Below are 9,743 nucleotides of genomic sequence, written 5' to 3'. Positions count from 1 at the left end.
AACGGAGTCACGAAAAGTGATTACCGATTCGTTCCCGTGGATAATTATTCTATCGATAAGTAACGGTTTACAATACTGTTGAAACTCTAAAATTTTTTTTAACAAAACTATAACTCTAATACTTTACTTATATTTATTTAAAATAATAATCCAATTGTATTAGATGTTTTAAAAATATATTTTTAATTTTTAATTCTAGGACCAAAGGACTCTTTTAAATTAATTTTATTTTTAATTGTCTTTAACAATTTTGGAAATCATATTTGCCAAATCACTGCTTTTGAAGCTTTACTTATATGCTTTTAAAATAATAATACAATTGTTAATGCAATTTATATACACTGTTCACAGCCAAGTGGGTATTAGATGTTTTAAAATCTATTTTTTAATTTCTAATTCCCCATAATTTATATACCAGGACCAAAAGACTCTTAAAGGACTCTTTTAAATTAATTTTATTTTTTATTGTCGTTAACAATTTGTGAAATCATATTTATCAAATCACTGCTTTTGGAAATCACTAATCACCGATTAATCGGAGTTCCAAGTTTGTTTACCAACCCTGGTCGATTGGTTTGTTGTCGACTAAACAGTGACAAAAATGATTAGAAAATAGTAGATTAGTTAAATAATAGCCACAAAGAATGCCAGAAAATGCGGCCAGCTCGTTGCCCACAGAGGGTGGCCTCCGGCACTTGCGCAGCCAACTGGCGGGCAGCACCTTTGGCCAGCGGCGCGAGGACATCTTTCGTCGCGTCCAGGAAAGTGCGCATCAGATCGCGCTGAAGTTCAGTGGCAAAGAACTGGCCACGGAGCGGGATGAGTCTGTCCAGGAACTGTGCGATTCCCTGGAGGAGCTGCTCTCCTACGGACTTCGTCAATCGGCCAGTGGCTCCACCTTCAGCGCCGCGAATTTCATCCAAAACATGCAGGAAATGGTGTCCGGAAGTGCCAGCGGAGGCAGCAACAACAATGACGCCACTTTCTGGGAGTTTTGCCAGTCACAATTGACGCCCCACGAACGCCAGCGGTACGTGGATCTCAAGCAGATCTGGACCAATGTGGGCCGCGGACGTGCCTTCATCCGATCCACGCTGAACGAGCGGCGTCTGCATAGCCATGTGCTCACCTGGCTGAGCGACGAGGAGCAACTGCAGCGGTACTACACACCCTGGTCGCTGCTGCTCAACGATGAGGCTGCGAAGAAGCTGCCAGAGATTATAGACTCCCTCAGCAATGTTTTATTCGCCCTTAATGTGGACACGACTGAGCTAAATGCGCCCAGGCGGTCGACAACCGCTGTTCCCGTCAGAGAAGAGCCCATTATCTACGCTCCAAGCCCAGTGCCTGTCTTGGTTCGCCAAAAGAATCGTCCTGGCAACGCAGTGGAGCGACCCATCGAGGGCGCCAGTTCCTTGGAGGATTTGCTGGGTGCCCTGAAACCCATTGAGGTGGTGGAGGTGCAGCAACTGGTCTCCAAGGATGCCATTGAAAAGGAGCTGGCCAAGCCTGTTGAAGAAGTCTTCGTGGGTCCTTTTGATCCCATTGGTCCTGAGTTGGAGTTTCTCAAGACGCCCCTGCCAGAGGTTCCTCTACAGGCTGCCCCAGAGCCAGATTTCTACGAGGACCGCAGCGATACTTCTTCCCAATGGAGCAAGTCCTCCTCCTCTGCCAACTGTGCGGCGAACAATCAACAGCAGACAGCGCTGGAGGAGCAGGTGAACCAGCTGAACGAAAGATGCGCTCTCCTGGAAACCCGCGTAGCGGAGCTGAATCTACAGAACCGCCTGCTCATCCGAAGGCTCACCAAACAGTTCGAGGAGACGGGCATTGATCCCAGCTCGTCGCTCTGCTCCAACTTCCTGATAACCATTCCGCAAGTGAAGCTGGCCAAGTCGGTGCGAGCTGGTTCCCACTACACCTACGAGGTGCACATCACGATGAGGCAGCGCCTGGAGCACTGGACGTTTTTCAGGCGCTACAGCGAGTTTAACAAGCTGCACAAGTCCCTGCTGAAGACACATCCCGTGGTCAGTGCCGTGGAGTTTCCGCCCAAGAAGCATTTCGGCAACATGAACCTGGTCTTTGTGGAGGAGCGGCGCCAGCAGCTGCAGATATATCTGCTTAATCTCGTCGAGATTCTGCCCCAGGTGGAGGCCTGCAAGTCCAAGGCGGAGCTGCAGAAGGTCTTCCCCTTCTTTAGGGATAGGTAGCAACCTTTAAGAGATATTAGTTAGCAAGAAAACTCAACCAAGAAAGCTCGAAAAAAACAAGTATTTCCCCTTATATTATTTCAATTTTGTTGAAGACATCTTTACTTATATGTGTAAAAACGGAGTTGGTCCAAGTGCTGTAATAATTGATATTAAATAAAGTTAAGACTTTTTCATCTAAAATGGGTGTTTGAGTAAGACAGTTATTTTAATTTAAGGAAATAAGTAGTTGAATACGTAATAGAAATAATTTGTAGGCCCGATTTCTCGTCCGTTTGTTAAATTTAAAATAGGGTTAAAACGATGATTTTCCATACGATTTCAAGGTTTTAACCATACTTCAAATTTAACAAACGGACGAGAAAACGGCTCTCAATATATTCTTAAACTTGATGTTGCTTTTTAATCTAGAGTAAAACCTAATAAAAAGGTCCATCTGAGGGACTATATGAATTTAAAGATAATGTTAAATCTAAAGTACAATTTAGACCTTGAAAATTTATGGGAATTCTGAGTTCAAAGCCGAGAAAGCGAATTCGCGCTCTTGAATTTAAATTTGCTGTTTTGGCTACCGATATGGTCTGTTTAACCAGCCATCGAACGGTCACACTGTCGAACAGCTGTGTTTGTTGTTATCAGTAAATTCTAATTGCGTGTACTTTCGTCGGCATAATTGATTTCTACACCATGATCGAGTGATCCGCGAGGGCTCCACGGACTCCCAATTTCCCAACTGACTCAACACTCTCGAAACGCGTGACCCCGGGGCATTTTCCGGGAACTGGGCACCTGCTAATTCAATTAGGCGCCTTTTCAAGGTCGACCATGTCGGGAGTAGCCATTGCCATCAATGCAGCCATTTCGGGCGCTGCCTACTGCATGACAGTGCGGATGATTCCCCGCTTCCGGGAGATGTTCATCAAGGCCAATCTCTTTGGCAACGATCTCTGCAAGAAGGACAAGCCACAGGTGTAAGTATTGGTTTGGTTCTTAAAAAGATAAGGATTTTCTAATTTAAAAACTCTCTAAATCTAGACCCGAATCCTTTGGCGTGCTGATTGGTTGTGTGTTCCTGGTCTCCCTGTTTCTGTTCATACCCATTCCCTTCGCCTTCGATGAGGCGGCTGCCACGGATGCGATTACTGGAGGCAAACCCGACACCTTTCCACACGATAAGGTAAATATCTAATTAAAAAAATGTCAAAATCCCCAACCTTATCGACTGTTATCGCCCGCTCAGTTCGTGGAATTGATTGCCGCCCTCCTGTCCATTTGCTGCATGATCTTCCTGGGCTTCGCCGACGACGTCTTGGATCTGCGATGGCGCCACAAGCTGCTGCTGCCCACCATCGCCACGTTGCCCCTGCTGATGGTGTACTACGTCAACTATAACTCCACCACAGTCATTATGCCCAACTTTGCGAGGGATCTGTTTGGCACTTCGTTAAATATAGGTAGAAACCTCTTCTAACCAAATTTATATCGCTTAACGGTTGGAAAAGATTTTTTGTACCAGCTTAAATTTATCCTAATATTTAAACCTTCGGTAAATCTCAGTAATCAAAATATTTTTCCACTTTCTTTAAATCAGACTTAAACAGCCTATTAATCAGCCTATTTAAATAACGATTGCTTGTATATTTATTTAAAAATCAATCTATATTAAGGGTGCTACAGAAAGCTCTTCTAACCAAATTTATATCGCTTAACGGTTGAAAAGGATTTTTGTAGAAGCTCTAATTTATCATAATATCAGGAATCGTGATATTTTTCCATTTTCTTAAAATCGGACTTGAATACCCAATTTAAAACACGATTGCTTGAATATTTAAATGTTAGACTATTTAAAAATCAAAGACATATGTAGCTTATCATTTAGTAAGCCTATATTTAGGGTGCTGCAGAAATCTCTTCTAACCAAATTTATATCTCTTAACGGTTGGAAAAGATTTTTTTTGTAGCAGCTCTAATTTATCATTATCTTTTAACCTTCGGTAAATCTCAGTTATCGTTTAATATTTCCAATTTCCTTAAATACGATTGCTTGAATATTTAAATATTAGAGTATTTAAAATTCAAAGACTGGATAGATTAAAAGAAGAAACTGTTTTAAAATTAATCGCTTATTTCATCCTCCGTATCATTGTTTAAATCTAATTGATTTTAATTAATTTTTTTTTCCCATTTCTTAAGGTGTTCTATACTACGTATTTATGGGCATGCTGGCGGTATTCTGTACAAATGCCATTAACATCCTGGCGGGCATTAATGGCCTAGAGGTCGGACAATCCCTCATTATTGCAGCCTCCATTTTGGTGTTCAATGCCATCGAATTGTTCCTGGGTCACCAGGTGGATTCGCATATATTCTCGATTTATTTCATGCTACCTTTCCTGGCCACAACGCTAGCGCTTTGGAAGTTCAACAAGTAAGTTTTGCTTTTGTTTATCTAATTGATTTTTATTTTTTGAAATACTGAATTGATCTGGCAAGTTAACAAATTGTCTTATATATATATAATTATGGTTCTAGGATAATAAATTAATAACACAAATAACGCACACAATTATTAACCAAATTTAAGTTCTTTTAAATGTGCTGGCTTCTTGATAACTTGTATCAATATTTAAAGTAAACCCAAAGAGCTTTCTCAAACAGATCATGTGTGTTTACATCAATGTATCTTAAAAATAATGCTAAGTTCAACCCATTTCACAACTTTTTTCCAGCTAATTTGTTGTTCATTACATTTTTCTCTCATAAATTCATTGTTTAGTTCTGGTTTTCTTATCACAGATGGCGGGTCTGTCTGTCCTGTCTGCTGAGATACTAAATTTGGAGATTGCTTGGCCAAAAACACAGAAGGGCATGTGAATGAGTAGATTATGATATGATGAGACTATGCGATTGATGGTTTTTCGAAAGCAGGCACATATAAATATATATATATTCGTAGGGAGCCCTGCCCAAGTCAGACTGTGGCGGGCGTAGTTAGTCCTCCTCCTGCAGATCCTCCAGCACGTCCACATCGTACAGATTAACCAAGAGCTGGCCGTACTGGCTGCTGTGCAGGAGTGCCTCCTCCGGTGCGAAATACTTTTCGCTCTGCTCCCGCAAGCGGAGCAGCTGGGTGGTGCCATCGATGTGAACTCCATTGGCTATCAGCTGCTGCATGTAGTTGGCATCGATGTGCGCATTTCGGGTGTCGTTGGGTAGCCTAACGGGAAGCTTCTGGTGGCTGGAGCTCTGCAGCAGGAGCACAATCTGCTCGGGGGGCAGACAAAGCTCGCAGTTCCAACCGCCGTAGTGATTGAGGTCGCCCAAAGTGCTGCTCGCCAGTCGGTGCAGTCGGTGGGCGTCCAGTTGGGCACTGGTGTGCAGGTGCCCCAAGGAACTTATCACCCCATTCAGCAGAGTCTTCTTCGGGTGCTGCCAGTAGAAACCGTACACGTTGTACTTCAAACGGAACTTCAGAGGCAGCACATCCTTTGCATAGTACTTGAGAAACTTGAGGGCCGCAGGAGCATAGACAGTTCCACTATCCCCGTGTAAGAGAAGATCCTGTGCCTGCATTTGGACGCCGCACTGCTGCCACAGCTGCCGCCTGAAGTGGCTGTAGGCCAGGGAGCTGCTGCAGTTGGTCTCGGAGGAGCAGCGGTGCAGCGTGTAGCTGGTGCGGCTGCCCAGCAAGCTCTCCAAACTCCGCTCCTTGCTGCCGTTACTCACGTAGTAGATGAGGAAGTAGTCCACCACCTCGATGAGCGCCCGAATTTGCAGCTCCAAGAGCTCCAGACTCAGATGGTCCCAGACCCCGAGTTCCAGCATGTAGAACAGGCGGTGCAGGGAAGTCGAACTGGCCTCGACCAGTTGAAGGGGAGTAGTGCTGCCTCCCCGTTTACTCGTCCGGCTGGACGTCATCAGGGCTCGCCAAATGATCTCCGGCTGGCCGCAATCCCTGCCGTGCCAGCCACTTTCGCAACGGCACTGCGGCGGTGCCATCAGGTAGTCCACGTCGTTGAGCCGCAGACTTTCGTTGATGGTGCCCTCGCGATAGCACCAAAGGGCGGGGGAGCTCAGTCCCATCTCCGCGTCCACATAGGCGGGCACATTGTAGTCGGGCAGGTGGGTTTCGTTCAGTCGGTGGTCCGGTTTCATTTGGAAGAAGTCCCTGTCGTAGCGGTTGACATTCTCCTGCTGCCGGAGGCACTGGGTTCCGGATAGAGGGTTAATCCTTACCTCACCGGTGGCCACGAAGTTCACCCGCGCTCCCAGCTGCTCCAGGGCGCTCCGCTGCTGCGACTCCTGGCCGCGGCTCATCTGGAGGAGCCAGATGCATCCGATGAAGCCCACCTGCAGCACCAGGACCGACCAGAGCACCAGCTTCTTGGTTATGGCCAGGCGACCCACGCCGGCTGCCGATGTCAGCGAGTGGACTGCTAGGTTAGAGCTCCTTACCATGGTTGCTGTCTCACTTTCTGCAGTTTTTCCTGCTCATTTTTGTTAAATCTTTTGTACTTTTCTCGCTTTTCCTCGGCTAGCTAACACGCCCAAATTTTTTTACGGCTCCTCCCCCGCACAGCTGTCGCAAATGTCCTCTCCCAGCTGTTCGCCGCCGCAGCGGAAATCTGGCTATTTTCTGTTAAATCTAGCTAGAAGTTTAACAGAGAGCCTGAATCCGGCTGGTTAGCAACACTGGATAAAACTGTTATCAAGGATACTGTTATTCAGGATGTTATTCAAAATTTTGAAGTTTTCGAACGTTATATAATGCACTATATTACAATCCACGGTAAATGTTGGTAAAATTAAATTTTAAAATATTTAAACTTTTCCAAATACATAAGGCAGATTTCCTTTATAATTTATTTTATAAAAAAAATTCCCCCAATTATTGTTTTATCCATAATGAGTGTTTAGGCATCATTCAACATTTTGTTATTATAGAATTATCTGTTTTTGAATTTAAAAAATAGTTTTTGAAATCAAATTCAGGAGTGAATTCAGGAGTGAATCTGTTTAAAAAACATTTCTACAAATCAAAGTCGAGTATAACATTTGAAAGTAAACAAAAGCGAGTAAAATACAATATTCGCTAATGATCGATATTTCTTATTTCCCAGATATCCCTCGCAGGTGTTCGTCGGAGACACGTACTGCTACTTTGCGGGCATGACCTTTGCCGTGGTCGGCATCCTGGGACATTTCAGCAAGACGCTTCTTCTGTTCTTCCTGCCGCAAATCCTGAACTTCCTGTACTCCACCCCGCAGCTGTTCCACTTTGTGCCCTGTCCCCGTCACCGGCTGCCCAAGTACGACGCCAAGACGGATCTGCTCCACATCAGCACCACGGAGTTCCGCTTGGAGGATCTCAACACTCCGGGCCGTTTGATGGTCACAGTTTTACGCAAGCTGCGACTTATTAGCTGGCACACCAAAGCGGATGGGATCGTAAGGACCAACAATTTAACCCTCATCAACTTTGTGCTGGTCATTTTTGGTCCCGTCCACGAACGAGTGGTCACGCAGATGCTGATGGGATTCCAGGTGCTGTGCACACTGATTGCGCTCACCATTCGCTATCCCCTGGCTAACTATTTTTACGCGAAAACGTAGCCCCCGGATCTTATCCTTCATTTATTCTGATATTTATTGTAGTAAGCCTTGGCTAAGTTAACTAACTATACAAACAGAATACATTTATTTAATGCCTACACAAAATATTTCCCAAAAGTAAGTCATAAGAAAAATTCTGTATTTCACTCGTCAATAAAGAACCAAGCGAATTAACTCTAAATCACCATGGCCACAACGGAAATGTCGGAGGAGGATCTGTCGGCGCCCGAGGAGGAGGAGGATTTGGGACCCAATATAGGCGTAAGTTGGAAGTGGTATTTAAATGGGTACACACAAAAAAAAAAAGCATGTTCCCGTACAATTGATAAGGCCATGTGAATTTCAGGTCATGCAACCCATATTGTTTTTATATGAAATACGCATATCTAAAATTGATCTTAAATTATGTAAAATCAATCTACGTTTCATATCGATTTTTTTTTGGGTATAATGGGTGAAGATTTTCCAACACAACCTATCGTTGTAATGGTATTTGAAATTCGCTGCCTACAATTTTAAAGTTGTTTTAAAGCTTTTTTTTCTTGAGATAGATCTTCCAAATTTATACTATATAATAAACTATTTTTGGGTTTTCAAAATTTATGTATATGTTTATTTTAATGTAGCTAATCAAAAATATTTTCTATATTAAAGTGTCCGCATATCTAAAATTGATCTTAAATAATGTAAAATCGATTTACGTTTCATATTGAAATTCGCTGCCTAAAATTTTGAAGTTGTTTTAAAGCTATTTTCATTCTTTTTATTTTCGAGATAGATCTTCCAAATTTGTACTATATAACAAACTTTTTAATGGGTTACTCAAAATTTAATTATACGTTTATATTAAAATTTTTCTCAGTTGTATATCGGCGGTCGTAATGCGGCAGGTCAAAGACACGGTAGAGGTTGGGCCATCCTGCCCAACGGCGACCAGTACGATGGGAACTACCGTAAGGGTCGCCGTCACGGAATCGGGCTGTACGTGTTCAAGGACGGATCACGGTACTACGGGCAGTACCGCTGTGGCAAGCGCTGTGGGCGTGGCATCTTCATCTATCCGGACGGATCCGTGTACGAGGGCAACTGGCGCAAGCACTTGAAACATGGCAAGGGGCGGTACAACTATGTGAATGGGGACACTTATTCAGGGGACTGGTTCAAGGGTCAACGGCATGGGGTGGGAATCTATCGCTTTAATAGCGGCACGGATGCCTGTTGCTTGTCCGTGAGAATGAAGGCCACCTGGAACAGCAACATGCGGACGGGTCCCTTTGAGCTGTACATCGGAAACGAAGACAAGTGCACAATACTCCACGGAATTTGGGACTCATTGTACCCCAGTGGACCAGCCGTGTTCAGCTTTAACAACCGGTATTTGTTACTGGGCTATTTCCTGCCTGCAAACTACAATTTCAAGGCAATCGGCAACGAGGATGAGATGGAAGATGAGGAGCCTTTGGATGACGAACAGGGCATGGAATCAACCATGTCGCCCACTCTCTGGTTCGCCCAGGAGATCGCCGTGTACGACTTTGCGCTGCTGCCACAGGAGCCAGTTCCTCTGGCCATTTCCGACTCGGAGCTGTCCATCTGCTCGCTTTCCACGGTGCCAAGCATGCGCAGCGAGGAGAAGATCAGCTGGTACGGCGAGGGTGAGGAGGCCGAGGGCGAGGAGGGCGGCGAGATGGAGTGCTTCCCCTGCGAGTGCGACCTCACCGATCTCAGCGAGGTGGAGACGGAGAGTGAGGTGTGCAAGATCGACGCCAATCCATGTTGTATTGAAATCCTCAAGCAGCCAGAGTGCCCTGATCCTTAGAAATGTAGCTATTATTCCACATTCTTTCGTTATTGTTTGTTTATGTTTCCTGCAAATGAAATAAATCATCATCAAATCAAAATAAATTCATTAAATAC

General features: G+C 44.5%; 4 protein-coding genes across 4 annotated transcripts; 3 read left to right on the top strand and 1 right to left on the bottom strand.

The window, feature by feature from the left end:
- Positions 1–579: 579 nt before the first annotated feature.
- LOC108068336 (sorting nexin-29) lies at positions 580–2,396 on the top strand. Its single transcript, XM_017157832.3, has one exon. It carries the CDS (start codon positions 645–647, stop codon positions 2,211–2,213), a length of 1,569 nt encoding a protein of 522 aa, XP_017013321.2. The 5' UTR covers positions 580–644; the 3' UTR covers positions 2,214–2,396.
- Positions 2,397–2,823: 427 nt separating this feature from the next.
- On the top strand, positions 2,824–8,007 carry Alg7 (Alg7 dolichyl-phosphate N-acetylglucosaminephosphotransferase). The gene is made up of 5 exons (XM_017157760.3): positions 2,824–3,184; positions 3,249–3,390; positions 3,454–3,667; positions 4,407–4,641; positions 7,334–8,007. The coding sequence occupies exons 1-5, from the start codon at positions 3,039–3,041 to the stop codon at positions 7,824–7,826; spliced, it is 1,230 nt and encodes a 409-aa protein (XP_017013249.2). The 5' UTR covers positions 2,824–3,038; the 3' UTR covers positions 7,827–8,007.
- Mgat3 (beta-1,4-mannosyl-glycoprotein 4-beta-N-acetylglucosaminyltransferase) lies at positions 4,647–6,829 on the bottom strand. The gene has a single exon (XM_017157759.3). The coding sequence runs from the start codon at positions 6,669–6,671 to the stop codon at positions 5,205–5,207; it is 1,467 nt and encodes a 488-aa protein (XP_017013248.2). The 5' UTR covers positions 6,672–6,829; the 3' UTR covers positions 4,647–5,204.
- Positions 7,947–9,723, top strand: Rsph1 (Radial spoke head protein 1). Its single transcript, XM_017157761.3, has 2 exons — positions 7,947–8,087; positions 8,689–9,723. The coding sequence occupies exons 1-2, from the start codon at positions 8,013–8,015 to the stop codon at positions 9,643–9,645; spliced, it is 1,032 nt and encodes a 343-aa protein (XP_017013250.2). The 5' UTR covers positions 7,947–8,012; the 3' UTR covers positions 9,646–9,723.
- The last annotated feature ends 20 nt before the right edge of the window (positions 9,724–9,743 follow it).

The sequence above is a fragment of the Drosophila takahashii genome, chromosome 2L (assembly GCF_030179915.1).
Source record: "Drosophila takahashii strain IR98-3 E-12201 chromosome 2L, DtakHiC1v2, whole genome shotgun sequence".
Taxonomy (NCBI): domain Eukaryota; kingdom Metazoa; phylum Arthropoda; class Insecta; order Diptera; family Drosophilidae; genus Drosophila; species Drosophila takahashii.
Note: the sequence above shows the minus strand (reverse complement) of the source record. Positions and strands in the feature narration are given on the sequence as shown.